The 18178-nt window shown below is 50.7% G+C and overlaps 1 protein-coding gene across 1 annotated transcript; it reads right to left on the minus strand.

Annotated features, from left to right (window-relative positions):
• Positions 1 to 5594: 5594 nt before the first annotated feature.
• On the minus strand, positions 5595 to 17025 carry MYL4 (myosin light chain 4). The gene is made up of 7 exons (XM_084861756.1): positions 16710 to 17025; positions 13338 to 13365; positions 9436 to 9585; positions 7615 to 7788; positions 7077 to 7154; positions 6300 to 6343; positions 5595 to 5761 (listed from the first exon to the last, which is right to left on the minus strand). The coding sequence occupies exons 1-6, from the start codon at positions 16818 to 16820 to the stop codon at positions 6315 to 6317; spliced, it is 570 nt and encodes a 189-aa protein (XP_084717882.1). The 5' UTR covers positions 16821 to 17025; the 3' UTR covers positions 5595 to 5761; positions 6300 to 6314.
• Between the last annotated feature and the right edge of the window lie 1153 nt (positions 17026 to 18178).

Consider the following 18178-nt stretch of genomic DNA (forward strand, 5'->3'; position numbering starts at 1 on the left):
TTGGTCCTGGTCAGGGCACGTGCAGAAGGCAACCAATCTATGTGTCTCTCTCACATTGATGTTCCTCTCTGTGTGTCTCTCATTCTCCCTTCCACTCTTTCTAAAAATCAATGGGGAAATATCCTCAGGTGAGGATTAACAACAACAAAAAGAAATACATTTTAAAAAAAAACAAAAACTAATCGTAGCATGTTAAAAGATGGGAGATATACATGATGGAATTGCTGAAAGTACATGAAATTAGCTACATAGGTATGACATAATCCCAGCCCTTTTTATCTGTGGTAGTTTTTTAGTTGTGTCTTTTATCAAGCTAGAAAGCCAAAGTAAAAAATATGGCAGTGATTATGTAGCAAGACCCAACAAATCCAAATGCTCAGGAAAAAAGCAGTGCTGTAACATGTCCACCGAAGCAGCAAATCAAATCAAGCAAGTGACTCACTGCCTCCCCTCTCTACTTCAAAAACTCTTCCTGCTCCATCCTCTCCCCCAAAACCCCACCCAGTGACCCACGAGATGCATCTCAACCAGTTGCCTAGATGCCACAAAGAAGAAACCAGAGAGATGGGTCCCCAGGGAGGCGGGCCCCTCCTTCCCAGCTGGAACCCAAAGCAGAATCCTCCCTCTCCTTTGAGATGGATTTTTAAACTCCTGCTCCTGGGAAGGATCTGACTCACATCCGACAGCTGGTTCCTTCTTTTCCAAATCACCTAGGCACGTCTGCTCAGATTTTGTTACAGGTCCGTCTGATTTTCTTTTTAACCTGGCAAGTTTGTACCAAAGGAACCACAGCGCTTTGCCCTCTAGTTTCTGTGCATGCCTGTGATCAGGCTAGAGCCGTGGTAGGCAAACTGCGGCTCGCGAGCCACCTGAGGCTCTTCGGCCCCTTGAGTGTGGCTCTTCCACAAAATACCACAGCCTGGGCGAGTCTATTTTGGAGAAGTGGCATTAGGAGAAGTTTACGTTTAAAAAATTCGGCTCTCAAAAGAAATGTCAATCGTTGTACTGTTGATATTTGGCTCTGGTGACTAATGAGTTTGCCGACCATTGGGCTAGGCAGTGTTTCCCAAAGTGTGGTATGCGGACCCCCAGGGGTACGGGAAGAGTTTGGTGGGGGTACGCGTTGCACCGGAGTTTGGTGGGGATATGCACTGCACCGTGCTTAGCTGCGCCTAATTCTACGTTCTCATGAGTACGAAGGGTACTCAGCGTTACGAAAATTATAGAAGGGGTACACATATGTCAAAAGTTTGAAAACATTGGGCCACGGGAGCTGAATAAAGTCAAGGTTTGAGGAGAGGGGAGAAAAAGAAAGCAGACTCCTTAGAGCTGGAAGGGACTTCCAGAGCATCTTTGACTCCTTTTACTTCAAAAGGAAACTGAAGCCTGGAATGGGAAAGTGGCTTGAAGGATGACAAACTGCACAGCATGGGGCTGAGGGGCAGCCAGTGCAAGGGCTTATAGCTGGGCTAAGAACACAGGCTTAGGCAGCCAGAGGACTTGAGAGGACTTGGGTCTGATTCCTGAAGCTTCCAACACACTCACTCGCTGAGTGCCCCTGTGAGGGCTAGTTAGCCTTTGTCAGCCTCAGTTTCCTAGCTTGTAGAATGCGGGTAATTGCACCTGCCCCAGGAAGAGTATTGGGGCAATGCCCCGGAAGCACGGGTAAGTATGCATGAAGGCAGAAGGGTCAACAATGATGAGCACTGATTCTCTCTCCATTTGTCCCCCAGGTATTTCTATTATTTGAGGGTTTCTCAAAAGAATGATAGTTGCTTTCTTTTCCTCCTTCCGCTAGAGCTATTCCTCTGCCTAGAATACCCTTCTCCCCGCCAGAGCTAATATGTATTGAGTTCTTAGTAATATGTTACAGACACTGTTTTAAGTGCTTTACAGGTATTAACTCGTTTATAGTAACCCAATGGGGTCAGGACTGGTATTCTCCGGGTGTTAGAGACCAGGAAATGGAGGTTTGGTGAGGTTGAGAAACTTGCCCAAGGTTCACACAGCTCCTGTAGACCCATCCTGACCTGAGAAGACACTCTTAACTGCTGCCTACTGCCTCTGTGTGTCAAAATCACCCTCTACCGTGTCAGTGCCAGCTTCTCCTCCTCCAAAGAGCCTTCTCTCATCCCCCAACAGGAAATAATGTTGCTTCTCCCTTTAAAATCCCGCCACTTCTTTGTTAGTAACTGAGAGCCTTTGCCTTCTACTTGATATGTTTCTGTATTTGTGCCCAGTACATGGCTTAGCTTACCTCTCAGTATTGCTATTCCTTGAGGGCAAGAACCAGGTCCTGTGTGATTTGATAAACTCCAAAGGCCTGGCAAAATGCCAGCGGCCATGGTAAGAAATTAGACCCTGACCAAATATCACAAAGACTCGATTCTGAATCAAATCCCAATCTCTCCGTGCCAGCCATCAAATGCAGCAAGTAAAACGATTGTGAAACGAACTGCCACACCAAAGAGCTCTCTCCACATTCTCGCTGGTGACCAAGCTTTTGAATGCTTGGTCTTTGACCTCTGGCTTCTCCTTAGCATGCAAAGCACAGGGGGGGCGAGCTGAGAGCTGAAGTGTGGGTGGAAATGGAATGGGAACAAGGGTAGGGCCAAGGCAACCTTCCTTTGGACTCTGCTGTGAACCCCGGGGGGTGGAAGTCGAGGGAGCCCTGAGGCCAGCGCTGTGAGACTGTTTCCAGTCCTCAGAAGCAGAGAGCAGAGCTCACACGCCACAGAGAACACCGAGGCAAGGACATCGTTAACTTTGTTCCCACGCTGACCATGGCCCTGGGTTACAAAATGGCATGTCTATCCCTCGTAACACCATACAGGAGTTATGCAGATGCAAAATAACCGAAAGTGTGTGAGGTGGGAAGCATCTCCATTGGACGTTGGGCTCTGTTACAAGAACAATTAAACGGGTGGGACAGTGGGCATGTGAGGGCTGACCTTCAAGAAGAGTTACATCCACAAGGAGCCCACATGTCTGAGGGAGGAAGCCCGGTGGAGGCCGTGGAAACCCGATAAAGGGACAGAGGAGCAAAGTGACCACAGGGATGCCTGTGGGCGCTGGGCTCTCGCTGAGGGGAGGAATGCCCCGGGGCAGATCCCACAGAGTCTGAGGCAAGATCAGAGGAACTTGGTGGGAATCCTCATTCAGCGAAGAGCAGGCCTCGAGGCCTCGAAAGAAGTAAAAGGTGGAACTTCCTCTCTAAACCTAAGTGTGACCCAAGGAATGGCCGGGGGAGAGGTGGAAGTGAGGAGAGGGCGGGGAGAAGGAGGCGAACTATCTTAGAGCACATGGCTGCCCGGAAGGAAGGCTGGCCACAGCAGATGCAATGTCAAAACTCTCAGGGGAAAGATAAACAGGATCCCACAAAGGCTCTGACACAGCGGTTCTTACCCTTTGTGGAGTCTCTGACCCCTTTGGAAATAACATGAAAACCCTCTCCTTGGAAAAAGAGCATAAATGTTCCCACAAGGGTCTTCAGGGTAAAGAATCTCTGGTCCAGTCACCAGAGGAACGGCTGGTGCTCACAGCAGAACGGCAAACAACTAAAAAAGGAAACAGGCCCTGACTGGCTTGGCTCAGTGGATAGAGCGTCAGCCTGCAGACTCAAAGGTCCCGGGTTCGATTCTGGTCAAGGGCATGTAGCTTGGTTGCAGGCACATCCCCAGTAGGGGGTGTGCAGGAGGCAGCTGATCGATGTTTCTCTCTCATCCCATGTTTCTGACTCTATCCTTTTCCCTTCCTCTATGTAAAAAAAAATCAATAAAATATATTTTTTTAAAAAATAAAAAAGGAAACAGGCAGGGAAGGGACTAAACAATGGAGCTGAGGAATGACAGTTCTGCAGGGATCTTATCCATCACGGATGGAAGGAGGAGTAGCCAGCAGCAAATTATTAGTAAAAGTTGTGGCACAGGACTATGAGAGAAGGCCAAAAAGGCATAAGTCCAAACGAGGTGGGATTTTTTTTTTTTTTTTTTTTTTGCTTCATGTTAAAAGGAACAAAAACAGGCTGTACTTGCGTTCATAGCACCAAAAACAGGAAGGGCTGGCAGTGTGACATCATCCCAACCTCTATTTTGACCTCAGCTCTGTCTTTTCTGTCAAAAAGATTAATTTCCAAACTGTAACATGTGACACTACGTTGCTAAGAAGAAACTGAGCTCATGTAATCACACACCTGGGCGTCTTATTGAAAGCATGCTGCTGCAATTGTGCCATCTAGTGGTGTGAGGCCAATGTTGCGTCATTGGCCATCTTCACAAACACACATTCTACCTTAAAAGCCCTCGCAACCAAAAAGCTTTTAACCTAGAGGAGGTCAAGCACAGGATGGCACCATGCTAGATGCTGCTCTGCTCTCAGGTGATGACACTTTGCTAGAACTCTCCAGGCTTAGTCTCAGGTGATTACACTTTACTGTGAAGTCTCCTCTAGCTCTGATATCTCCAAATTTAGTGATTGCATCGCAGTGTTTCCCAAACTTCTCTCATGATGAGAATCACCTGGTGGAGTTGTTAAAATACAGATTCCTGAATCCCAACTAAGAAGTGCTAAACTAGAATTTTTGGGAACATATAGGTAAATTGTATATTTAACTTAGTGCTCTGTAAGCAATTTTACTTATATGTTCCCAAAAATTCTAGTTTAGCACTTCTTAGTTGGGATTCAGGAATCTGTATTTTAACAACTCCACCAGGTGATTCTCATCATGAGAGAAGTTTGGGAAACACTGCTAAGGAGACTAAATTATGGCCATTGCTAATTAGCAGAGACCTCTGGCAGTGGGAAAATTCCAAAGGGTAGTAATACTTTGGGCAGAAAGAGGAGTGCACATCAGGAGGTAGGAATAACATGGGCCAAGCAAGAAGGGAGGAGGAAGAGGAGAGATGGAGAAGGAGGAGAAGAGGGGGCAGAGCAGGGAGCTAACAGAGGGGAAAGAGGTCAGCTGGCTGCTACAAGTAGTGTTCCTAGGAGCCTGGGTCAAATAAAGGAAGGCCTTAAACACTGGCAGGAGGGTTTCAGAATGACCAGTAGGCCTCAAGGAGGTTTTGTAAATCCTAATTAGGGAAGATATTTTATGAAACTGGTGTTTTCTGAATATTAATATCATGCTGTTGGTTTGCAAAGTGAACTCTGTACACGGAAGACAAGGAGAAAGAGGCAGACCTTCCAGATTGGTAAGTCGCAGGTTTAATAAGAAAGGGGACTTACGTAAGAGGCTTGTTTGGGGCAGCGAAAAGATAAGTGGGTCTCTGCACCGGCCCACCAGAACCTTCCAAGTTTATGTGGAGACTCTAATGGGGCTCAGTCACATACAGAGTCCAGATGGTCTCAACAGCACATTGCTCTGTTAAGGCCGTGTCCTTGAAACAGCTCCTGGCATTGGAACAGTGGGCTGAGTGCACATGCCAAGGACAAGGGATACTATTTGGCATGTACACTCATGATACTACCACTCATTTCTCTGAGGAATACACACGAGGCCTCTCTCTCTCTCTCTCTCTCTCACACACACACACACACACACACAAACCTAAATTAATTAGAGTTTAAAAAAACAACTCAGAGACTGGTGGGGATCAGGGAACGCGGCCCAGCCTTGCTGGAGTGTTTATTTGCAGGGAGGGCTGTGCGCCCAGGAGGCCCTCCTGTGGTGCAGTGATGAGTCCAGGACTCCTCTCCAGCTCAGTCCCTCAGGGCCTCTCACTAACTCACCCTGGGAGGGCTAGGTCCGAGGGCCAGGCACCTGGAAGAAAGTGCTAGATAGAAAGGGCATCTCTCCCTCCATACCCAGTTCCTCCGCTCCCCACCTCCCTTCACCCCGCCCATAACAGACCCCGCATCCCTATCAGGATGGCACCGAGCCCAGCGGAGCTCAGAGAGGAGACTGAGGATCAGGCTCAAGAGCACAGGCCATGGCCACTCCTTCCACCTGGGATGTGGCTTTCTCATCCACCAGAACCTGGACAAGCGGCCCCAGGCCTGAGGGAGAAAATGGCCTGGCCCCGAGAGACCCTGGGAGAGGCAGGAGGATGGGGCTGATGAGAGTCAGATAGGGTGCAAAGACCAGGGAGGACAGGAGGCTGGGCGGAAGGGAGTGAGGAGAGGAGGAAGGAGCAGAGAGGGTGGAGAGGAAATGATGGAAGGGGCTGGGCTCTAGTCATCATCCCCTGCGGTTTCCTCTCCCGGGTCAGGGCTGGGACACAACAGTCGGGGGCGCGCGATGTTGTTCCAAAGCCCCTCTGTGGCCCCAGGAAGGACCAGGTTCGAGAGGTTGTACTCACCCTGGAGGGGCTGCTTCACCCAGACATGATGTGCTTGACAAAGGCTGGGAAAGAAGACAACAATCAGCCATTGGCCCCAGCTGGATAGCTCAGTGGATAGAGCGTCCGTCTGGACTGAAGGGTCCCAGGTTTGATTCCAGTCAAGGGCACATGTCTGGATTGTGGGCTCGATCCCCAGTGGGAGGCATGCAAGAGGCAGCCAATAGATTCTCTCTCATCGTTATTTTCTCTCTCTCCCTCTTTGAAATCAATAAAAAATATATATATTTTTTAAATCAGCCATAGAACTTGGCCCTTCTCAGCTCTTTATTGCCCTCTTGGCCCCTTAACCTCTCCCCCCTCCCTACATTGCCTGACTTCAAACCTTCCCACGACCCCTTCTCCAGACTGTGATTCTTTCTCTTATTTGGGGATTGGTGGGAGGAGCTGGAAGGGGGAAGAGACCTCAACTGTGCTCTCTGTCCACTCTGTGCTGATACTCACCATAAATGAAATACATTACCTTCACTAGTCCCACAACCTGGAGAAGGGTACCTGCATCACCCCATTTCTCAGATGAGAAAACTGAGGCTCAGAGAAGGTAAGTGACTTAATCAAGGTGATGTCACAGGACTATCTCCAAATTCCATGCTTCTCCCATTCTACCAGGATGGAAAGGACCAACACCAAAGCCAGGTCCACTGGTTCCTGGATCTGTTCTCCTCTGCAGCGGCCGGGCCAACACTGTGCTTGCCCCTCCTCCCCTGGGTACCCGGGGAAGCAGGCATGGCCTGATACCTTCGTAATTGATGCAGCCATTGGCATCCTCCTGCCCAGCTAACAGCTGCTCCACTTCCGCCTCAGTCATCTTCTCTCCTGGGGTGGGAGGCAGGAGGCTCTTAGTTGCAGATGGCAAAGGAGGGACAGGAAAACCCCAAACACACCCCAGGACTTCCCGACCTGGGAAGTGGTCACACCATTCCTCCCGCAAAGGCACTGGAGAGTGGAGCCCGGGGTCTTACGGCCCTTCCTAGGCCCCAGGCCTCTGGCTCTGCCTGCAGCTCTCCCTGGGTGAACAGACCAGGGCCCCAGGGACCCGGGGACCCAGGCAAAGGTAAGGTCAGAAGCCCTGGGTCCCACCTCTCAGACCTCAGCCGTCACCCCTGCTCTGCCAACCTGCTCCCCTCTCTGCCAGACCCAGCCGGGGCAGGCTGTACCTGCAGAGCCCAGGGAGCCAGGGCTGGATCAGGATGTGATCCTCAGGACAAAGTGTCTCCCCAGTCCTGCCCGCTGGGCACCTCCCGCCCTCCATTCTGCTTCTGCCCGGCTGGCATACCCAGGGTGGCCAGGACGTGGCGGAGCTCGGCGCCCATGACCGTGCCGTTGCTCTCCTTGTCGAACACGCGCAGCCCCTCCACAAAGTCCTCGTAGGCGCCCTGCTCCTTGTTGCGGGAGATGTGCTGCAGGATGGGCAGGAACGTCTCAAAGTCCAGCATCTTGGCATTCATCTCTTCAGGCGCACGGGGAGGAAAGAGAGGTGATGTGAGCGGAATCACGTGGGGAGCAGAGAAGGCTTTATATAAAGCTCATATATATAAAAATATATATTTTTAAAAATCAGTCATAGAACTTAGCCCTTTTCAGCTCTTTATTGCCCTCTTGTCCCCTTAAACCTCTGCCCCCTCCCTATATTGCCTGACTCTGCTGAGCAGGACCAGCTCTGCTGAGGAGGACCCGTCCCTGGTAGCACCCAGGGCTTAGCTGCAGCCACTTGTGGGTGGGACACCCAGTCAGTGATCCTGGAGGGCCCAGAGCCACAGGAGCAAGGCACGAGGCTGGCTCCGGGGCACTCGTCTCGGTGAAAGGGCAGGAGCGGAAAGGAGCCACCAGACCTCGGAGCTGAGGGTGGCAGCCAGGTGGGAGCTGAGGGTGGCAGCCGCAGAATCTGAGGGGCCCAAAGGTAAACTGCTAGGATTGCAAAAAATAAAATAAAAATTTTTTATTTTTATTTTGTGTAACTCAGCATTTGGGGCTCATTACTAGAGCTATCTGAAGCAATAATTTTTTTATAAATTTACAATCCTCTTGTGACTAGTACACTTCTCCCCCGTTGTAGTGTGTTAAAAAGCTTCAATGTAATAGATGTAAACCATTTTTAAAAAATATTTTTTAATTGATTTCAGAGAGGAAAGGAGAGGGAGGGAGAGAGAGAGGAAAAAAACATCACTAATGAGGGAGACTCATCAATCAGCTGCCTCCCCGTGATGGGGATGGAGCCAGCAACCCCAGGCATGTGCCCTGACGGGGAATCCAGTGACCTTCTGGTCCACAGGTGGATGTTCAACCACTGAGCCACACCGGCTGGACTCTTTCTTTTGTAACAACCCAGAAAACCGGAAGTGCCCAGATATCTTTTGACCCCTAAGAAGCCCTGCTGACCTGAACAAGCTCCTGGTCCTCTGGCTCTTTCCTGCCCACATCCTTCACCCTGCACTGGTGTCTGCACCAGCAGAAGGAGGAGGAGAGGGGTCAGAACGAAGGAAGGGGGTGGGGACCAATGCAGGGCCCAGGAAGCCTCCAGAGATGGCGCTGCCTGGGTGGGGTGCTCCTGCCCAGGTCTGGCTGGCCCCCACCTAGTGCCAGCACCTCTAAGGAGCATGACCTGGGGCGGCGGGAGCAGCTGGTCACGTGACTGCCCCACGTGACAGATGGCATTCACCCATGAAGCACACTCCCTGGTACCCCTTTCTAAACTCCCATTGGCCGAATGCAAATGAGTGAAAGAGGCATCCTTCCAGAGCTCATCTCCAATCTACTCTAATTCATTTGAAACCCTCAGTGCTCTGGCCATGATCAGACACAGATTACCTTGTGGTAAAGCTCACAAGGGTCGCAGGGTATCTCAGGGCTGTGACACCCAGACCAAGGGCTCCGGGTGGGGAGTGGGGGCGGGCGGTTAGTTATCAGGTTCCCGCCAAGCCTCCCTCCCCGGTGTCCCTGGCACCTTGGAGTGTCAGAGGAAGATAGAATGTCGCTTTGCCCTCCAGGAGCAAGGCCAGGCCGCATTCTTCAAGGGTCAGCTAGGTGGGGAGGGGAGGCTGCTGGTGGAGGGATGCAGGGGAGAAGGGGGGGAGGGAGGGGCCCACAGGAGGCTGACCTTCGGGCTTGGGCTTGCCCAGCACGCGCAGCACCTCGGCGTTGGTGGGGTTCTGGCCCAGCGCCCGCAGCACGTCCCCGCACTGCGCGTAGGCGATCTTCATCTCCCCGGTCGGGGTCCGGTCAAACAGCGAGAAGGCCTCTTTGAACTCTGCAGAGAGAAGACCCAGCTCAGCCCCCCGGGCCGGGGGAAGGCAGTTGGCTGAGGGCTGATCAGCCACCCCCCACACACACCCCCCACCCCCGGGCTGAAGGGCAGCCCGATGTGGCTTATAAAATGTTTCAGTATCGCCCTGACCGGTGTGGCTCAGTGGATAGAAGGGTCCCAGGTTCGATTCCGGTCAAGAGCATGTACCTTGGTTGCGGGCACATCCCCAGTGGGGGGTGTGCAGGAGGCAGCTGATGGATGATTCTCTCTAATCGATGTTTCTAGCTCTCTATCCCTCTCCCTTCCTCTCTGTAAAAATAAAACATATATATTTAAAATGTTTCAGTATTTCCCTCCCGGCTCCTCCCTGGAGCCCACGCCCACCCTATCTTCTGACAACTGAAGAGGCAGCCTAGAGCCCCCGTGACCTCTGCTATCAGTCGGTTGTCACCTAATGAGTGCCCCCCCTGCTTCCAGCCCTCCCATCCACCCATCCTCCCCAGGTGCAGGCGAGGATCCTGACGGTTGAAAAATGTCAGGGAAGTGCAATCAGCGCTGGTTGGGGGTCAGATTCTTGCGTTCTGTGGCTTTGCAGATTCTGGCAGGAGCAGCCTGCAGGGTCTGTGTTCTTGGCACCACGGGGAGCAACAGCGCCACCCAGCGGGCACTCCCGGGTACTGGGGGTGTCAAAGGAGATGGCACATACGGAGGAGGCCCTCTGCGAAGTGATAACACCTGTCCAAAAGTCAGCTCGTTATTGCCAGTACTTCTTGTTCCAGGCGAAACGAAGGCTCCCGGGCCAGACAAGATGACACGGTGGAAACAGACCTACCGACTCGGCCACGGAGCAGCGCAGGGCCTCAGGCCAACCTCTAACCTCTGAGTGTTCTTTTTTTAAGCTCTAAGTGGGGATACAATGTTCACCTGAGCGGGTTGCTGGGTCCGATGGAGGATTTCCTGGTTCTCAAGCCAGTTTGGATCTACAAGGACTACACTCCCTGAAGGGACCCGGGCTGGTGTCCACGGGCCAGGCTGAACTGAGGCACTCCCGGGCCCTTGCAAAGAACCTTAATTCCTCATTTGGATTCGAGCAATTCATTACTGGGGATAATTTGAACTGGGAATGGCATGGAAGTTACCTTATCCACAGAGAAATAGTTTACTAAGCAGATTAACAATATAAACCAAAGAAGAATGTGTAAACTTCTTAGGAGAAAAAGCTGTGTTTAATCCTCTCTGAGTACATTAGAAACAATTATTTACTTAGAGGCTGCATATGGATTTCTTACAAATCATTCCACATGTCAAAGCCAGTTCCCCAAAACGTTTGCTTGCACCTCTTTATTAGGCTTTGGGGAGATTTAAAAGATAGAAAACCGCATGCCTGTCACATTATTGGATAATTGAGTTCAAATTCCATTTCATTGCTTACTAGCTGTGTGGCTTTGGGAAAGTAAATATTTAACCTTTACAAAACCTCTTCTATAAATGGCACCTGTCTCACAGGGTTTCTTAATTACATCCAAATTAAATACAATAATTTATGTAAAAACCCTTAACACAATGAATGGCACATATTAAATCCTCAGCCAATGTTATTAGTATTATTTTACTGAGTTTAATCCCAATTTCGCCATTTAACTATGTGACCAAGTCACTTCATCTCAACAAACCTAGGTTTCCTCCTCTATACTAAGGAAATAACAGCCATCTCACATTTTTGTTGGAGGGTTTAATTTTTTTTTTTTTTTTTAACCTTTGAAGCAATTAGCTTGCCTTCCAGCACAAATTCAGTGCTCTGAACTGACTCTGAACTCAGACTTTTTGATCTTCTCCTGGCTCATTCAGAAGAGTCAGGTCAGATCTAATAAAAGAAGGAGTCTCTTCATAAAAGAAGACCATAGTGATACCTATTAGGAGGATGGAACATGAGGAGGAAAGGAATAAGAACAGCCTATGATTTGAGAACTTACTGTGGGCTAGGCTCTAGGCTGATAATTTTTCATGGATTACCTCATTCATCTTTACTGAAACCTTATGCTATAGGTATTATTGCCCTCATTTTGGACCAATGCAGATGTGACTTCTGACCAGCTGTTAAGGAAACCAAGGAAATGGCGAGGAGGAAGGAGAAGGAAGAGACTTGCAGCAACTGCTAATGCTCTACCCCCAGTTTTGGAGAGTGTCAAATGAGATGGCAATATGTGGAGGCACTCTGCAACGTGGTAATTGTAGAGGGCCCCTGAGAAGGCACATGGACATTCTTTAAATTGTCAGCTGATCCCGAGGCACTGGCAGAGTACCTTTGTCCAGGTGTCAGCAGGGGCAGGTCTAGATATGTAAATCCAGTAATGCTAGGGCCTAGTTAAGAATGCAAATAAGCTCCTTTGACCCTATAAATAACCTGCCGCGTGGCTTGGGGGTCGCCTTTGCTGCCTCTCTATCAGAGAGGATGGCGCCCACCTATCGTCCAGCTTGATGAATCTATTTCTGCCTCCATGTCTCTTTCTTCTTTCTCTAATTTCTTAATCCCCAGTTCCCCCACTCAGGAACCTGTCGTTTTCCATCATGGACACGGAAAACAGAGAAACAGCCCATCACAGATACCTGCTCAAAAGGAATCACATGCACATAAAAACCACACTCTGGAGTTTAGGATTGATACCAGAGAAAAACAAAACCAGGGTGAGCTTGAAAAGTGATGCTAATAGAAAGAAACCTTTTCTCAACAGTCTGTAGCAGATGGCTGCTTGCTAGAGCAATGAGCAACGGTGGTCACCCCTTTCTGGAAGGACATAAAAATCTGGGGAGGGACGAGAGAAGGAAGTCAAAACTCCAGAAGATGGGCTAAGGGGCAACCATCACATTGGAGGGTGGATGGAGATCTTGAAGCTTGTCTGGAAGCTACACTAAATACCACTTTAAATAAGATTGAGAAAAATAAATTGTCTTCATCAAAGATGGAGAAGCATTGCTAACGGAGATCACAGGGGGCTGGGGCAATCCCAAATCACTGTTGGCCCTGCCACCATTAGTGGGTGAGCATCTTGGCAGATTTCCAGAGGAAGGAAAAGGAAGTGGTAACCCAAAGGAACAGGAATGAGGGCTTTTAAATGTGTTAAGAGAGTAGATTTGGGGTGTGGATGAGGAAAAGGGCATTTTTGCTAGGCATCTATTATGTTCCAGGTGGTCTGGCAGAGCAGCAGAGAACTAACAGGGGTCTTTAAACTACGGCCCGCGGGCCACATGCAGCCCCCAGGGGAGTCTGATCCTGCCCGCCAGGTTTTTTGGGCAGTGAGCGCAGCTGAGGTGTTACAGTAGGAATTAGTAGTTCATATAGTCCGGCCCTCCAGCTCTCTGAGGGACCGTGATCTGGCCCCCACTTTAAAAAGTTTGAGGACCCCTGTACTAGTAGATCTGGAATCAGATTGCCAGAGTTTGGATCTTCTCTAAGCCACCCAACCTCCCTAAGCCTCAGCTTTGTCACCTGTAAAATGGGGTGGTAATAGTCCCCATCTCTCAGGCTTGTTGTGAGAATTAAATGAGTTAATGCAGGCTTACGTAATAACATGTAGTAGGCAAAAGTGAGCAAATAGCAAATCAACAGCAAACATGCTTGCTATTTTGATAATGATGATGATTACTATTATGGTGATGACGACAAGTCCTCCTCCTCCTCCTCCTCTTTCTCTAGAAAGTGCAACAGAGAGGGTATGTGTGGGGGGGGGAGGGGGAAGGGAGCTATCAGTACTCACCTTCGATCTGGTCAGCAGTGAAGTCTATCTGCGGGGAGAGAGACAGAGGAGTGAGACGGGCAAAGTTTCCAAAGGGAAGCAGAAGGGGTTTCCCCCGCAGTATGGTCACCTCCAACCGGCCACTGATGAGGAGGGAGGAGACTGCGGGCTAAATGTAACACACCGGTCTCCCGATGAATGGGACGCTCCTGACAGACAGGCTATAAAATAATGCAGCCTTCAAGTCTCTCTCGGAACACTTGGTTAGTGGCGATTTCCACTTACCGGATAGCTCTAGAACATACACCCACTCCCTACTCTAATTTCTTTGTGTCAAATGTGAATTCCTTGTCCTGGCAGCCATAAACTGACCTACCTCTCATCCCTTCAGACCTTGCCTGCTCCGCAATCCTCCACAAGCCACACTTTCTCTCCCTTTGGGCACCCCCACACCTCACCCTTGGTCTCCCTTTCCTTTTGTCTTTTTCTTTCCTTTCTTTTTTTGTTTTTTGTTTGTTTGTTTGTTTTGTTAATCTTCACCAGAGGAGATTTTTTCCATTGATTTTTAGAGAAAGTGGAGGGGAGGGCTGAGGGGGAGAGAGAGACAGAGACAGAGAGAGAAATATCGAACCTGCAACCCAGGTACATGCCCCTGACCAGGAATCAGACCTGAGACCCTTCAGTGTGCCGGCTGATGCTCTACCACTGAGCCACACTAGCCAGGCCTTGGCCTCCCTTTTCTACCTTATTGACTTCAAGTCACCTCCTTCAGTGAAGCCTCCCCTCACCCATTCCATTCCAGCCCCTCCTTAGCACACATTCCTCTCAGGCACTCTGGGACAGCAAGAGCGGTTTGAGTGGACCCTGGACACTTCGTGACTGTTTTTCAGTCATGCCTGTATGTGTATCCTGGCTCCTTGTTGCTCGTGGGAATTCCTGGCATGGAGTGTGCACTCACAAAATATTTATTGAGCAAAGAATAAACTTTGGATTCTCCCTCTCCCCCACTCCTGCCCCCAATGCATAACAGTTCAAATCTGAATAACCAGGAGGAAGGTAGGAGGCTTTGAAAATAAATGACGATGACCAAGCATGAGTCATCATTTCCACTTAGGATCTTGTACGTTTTTTCATTGTCCTTATACACCACCTCCACCGTACCCAAAATCCCCACTCTGCTGCTCGTGGTAACCAGTCTTGGAGCATCTACTTCATGTACCACCTTTCCTAAATCCTAATTCTGAGCTTGCTGTGCCCACCCAGGCTGACCTCCATTAACGAGGGCCCCTGCAGGTGGCTGGAATGAGCTAGGAGAGCAGGAGAGCGGGATGGGAAGGAAACTAGCTGTGCCCAGGAATGGACTCTGCCAAAGGCGGCGGGGGGTGGGCTGGGTGGGTGGGGCGTCACTGCGGGGAAGGGTCAGGAATTAAACCCCCCAAATGGGCTAAAGGATGCTTTGCATGAACTCTCTGAGGAGAAGGTACAGTTCTCTTTACTTGGCAATTCTTTAAGTCCCAGTAGCATACGTGTAAGAAATATTTGTAGAAAGACATAATATCAGAATATGGTCAGAACCACACACACTGGGGTTGTTACATTTACTCTTTCTTTGAGCAAAGAATCTTTTAAGCAAAGGAACTGAGAAGTACAAATAATAAGAAAAAAAATAGCCTTCAGGAAAGACACCTACTTTTTTTTTTTTCTTTCCACTTTACAGTAACTTTAAAAAACTCCAGAAGTAGAAGATCTAGACATGGAAAAGAGTATTGAAGCCAGGGAAAAGAAATCAGGGGAGGTGGATGGATGGAGGGACGTGATCAGCCTAGGGGAAGACACTCATCTGATACTACTAGGCAGCTGCTGACCAGACACTAGGGCCAGGAGTGGTGCATTATGAGAACAAATCAGAAATAAAGGCATCCTGCCGGGGAGATAGTCAGCTTTTTTAAAAAAATATATTTTTATTTATTTCAGAGAGAAAGGAAGAGGGAAAGAGAGAGATAGAAATATCAATGATGATAGAGAATCATTGATCGGCTGCCTCCTGCACGCCCCCTAGTGGGGATCGGCCACCACCCAGGCCTGTGCCCTTGACTGGAACCCTGGGACCCTTCAGTCCACACGCCAGATAGTCAGCTTTTCTTGCCAGGCCCTGCCCATAGAATGATGTATGTCCTAGAGTGCCTACAGGGGTTTTTAAGATCCTACACTGTGCCTCGGTTTCCCCAGAGTGGTGCCATAACCAAGCTCTTGGCCAAGCCAGTTCTGCTTAACTCCTGCCCCTTGGCAGCATTGGCACAACTGCTGGGTCTCTGGGGCTGTGGGAGCCGGAGGAACCTTATGAGGGCCAGGGAGGGTCGTCCGATGACAGCTGAGGTTTTCATCTCCTGCCTTCTTGTCCCAGAACCCACTCCTGGGCTCTTCTTTTGCTCTGGTTCCTCCCCACCCAGCCCTGACTTGAGGCTGGTATTCCCAGGGGCCCACCACGCCCAGCCTGTTATTAATAGCTCCTCATACCAGGGGCCAGTTGCCCTCTTACATCCGGGTGCCAAGGCTTAAAACTACTTCGCTCTCCAGAGGCCCCTGACCCGCTCCTTCCTGGGCCCTTCCCCTCCCAGGCCCACTCCTTCGGCAGCTGCACCAGAGCCGGGCGGCCTGAAAGGACTGCGGCAGCGGCAGGGCCTGCACCAGCTCGGGAAAGAGAGCCTGCCAATCAGGGGAACAGGGCGGGGCAGAGCGGGGATAGGGCTGGGGTGGCGGAGGGCACGGGGTCAGCACCCTCACCGGGTTAGAGAGGGGGCCTTGGCTGGGGCGGGCCAGGGCTCTGCAGCTGCCAGCCGGGGCCCAGGCTGAGGCCACAGAAGGAGCTGCCCCCCTGGCGGGGGACAGACGAGGGGACCCGGTTTCTCTCACCTTATCCAGAGCCTCCCCCATCCCCACCCATGGCAAGAGTCTGAGAGGGAAGCCTTCGCCAGGCACAGGGAGCACACTGCTGACACCACTGACGCCACGTCCCACTGGCCGTTATGGTTGTGTGTCTTTTTTCCGCGTAGAAATCATGCTACCTCTGGGGAGAGGGCCGGTCCCTTTCACTTCACTGTGGCGGCCCCAGGGTGCCTTAAAAAGGCGGAAAGGTTGCATTTCCCTGCCATTCCCAACTCTGCTGGGAAACCTGTTCTTCTCGAGGGGCAAGACCTACAACCCAAAAAGCCTCACCGGCCCCAGCACCTGTCCCCACCCCCCCACCACCACCACCCCCAGGACTGTGATCTGCGGCATGGACCCCATAGCCTCACCCCAGTCCAGCTTTCTTGAAGTGGATCTCTAAGCTTCAGGCCAATAGGACCCTGAATATCATCCCCACCCCTACCCCCGGGGCTGAGGCTCACTCACCTTTACACTCTTGGGGTCAAAGGCAGGTTCCTTGGGGGGCTCGGGGGCCGGGGCTGGAGCTGGGGCCGCCTTGGCCGCCTCCTTCTTAGGCTCAGGCTTCTTGGGAGGCATGCTGAGGTCTTCAGTGGAGGCGGCACCTAGGGAGGAATCAAGAGATGTGGCACCTGGGAACCGAGACGGGAGACTGGGCCGCCTCCCTCCCCTTTTATCCTGGCCAGGAGCCCCCACAGAGGGCCTGGGCGAGAGCAAGAGCAGCTGCTACTGACTATAAAAGGAAGAAACACCAGCAGGGGACAGCTGACAACTGTGTATTGTCACCAGGTTTGGTGCTCCCAGCCCCCTCCACACTCTCCCTCCCCCTCACACCCCTCACAGCCTCTACCTCTGGGACACACTGACTGACCCCTTCCTGCCAATTGTTGGACACCCAGAGGGGCCAGGAACACAGGCTCTCTCAAAAATGCCGGTGCCCAGCCAGAGAGATGAGCTGACTTGAGCAGTTGATAACCCTCACACAAAGCCCAGGGGAGGGTCAGGCTTTTTTTAGCCCCTCCTGAGCAGAGGCAGCCCACTGCACATTCCTCTGGAGCCAAGATCCTTTACGCTGAGAGCCACTCTGGGGCCTCCACGCTGTCCTGAGGCTCAACTCTCAGGCCTGAAGCCCTGAAGCAGCAGCTGGCCCGGCCAATGCATGCTGTGCCACCCCCTCCCAATCCATGGGGCGAATCCTCCATCCTCCGGAGCAGGCACCCTGGGAACTCCACAGGCCTCGGGTCCCCACAAACTTTATCCATTCACTCAACAAGTATTGAGCAGCTGAAACCGGTTTGGCTCAGTGGATAGAGCGTTGGCCTGCTGACTGAAAGGTCCGAGGTTCGGTTCCGGTCAAGGGCATGTACCTTGGTTGCGGGCACATCCCCAATAGGGGGTGAACAAGAGGCAGTTCATCGATGATTCTCTCTCACCGATGTTTCTAACTCTCTATCCCTCTCTCTTCCTCTCTATTAAAAAAAATCAATAAAATATATATTTTTTAAAAACTTAACACACACACACACACACACACACACACACACACAAATATTGAGCATTTGGCATATGCCCAGGGGACCAGAATGAGAGAGGTAGAGAGGCGTGGCTGGAAGTTGATGGGGCTGGAGGTCAGAAAATTCAGGTCTCATTTTTACTATCTATATCTCCAACTCATTCTGTGCCATCTGGATGTGTGTGTCTGTGTGTGTGTGTGTGTGTGGTACTTACTGTGTACCAGACACTATTAAGTGCTGTTTATCAACTCTCATTAAGTCGTTATCCTATTAGGTAAATATTATTATTACTGTCATGTTTCACAAGGGGAGATTGAGACTAAAAGCAGCAACAGTTAACAAGGTCACTCGGCTAATGAGCCATGAGATGCGTGAGAACCCAGGAGTGTCTTATTCTAAAGCCTATGCTTGAATGCCGACACT

This window comes from Pipistrellus hanaki (assembly GCF_964339955.1).
Source record: "Pipistrellus hanaki genome assembly, chromosome: 16".
In the NCBI taxonomy this organism is placed as follows: Eukaryota; Metazoa; Chordata; class Mammalia; order Chiroptera; family Vespertilionidae; genus Pipistrellus; species Pipistrellus hanaki.

Coding starts and splice junctions, on each gene's coding strand:
- MYL4 (XM_084861756.1), bottom strand. CDS start 16,820: ATGCCTCCCAAGAAGCCTGAGCCTAAGAAGGAGGCGGCCAAGGCGGCC. Junction 13,366..16,709: donor TTGACCCCAAGAGTGTAAAG/GTGAGTGAGCCT, acceptor CTCTCCCCGCAG/ATAGACTTCACTGCTGACCA. Junction 9,586..13,337: donor CACTGCTGACCAGATCGAAG/GTGAGTACTGAT, acceptor TTCTCTCTGCAG/AGTTCAAAGAGGCCTTCTCG.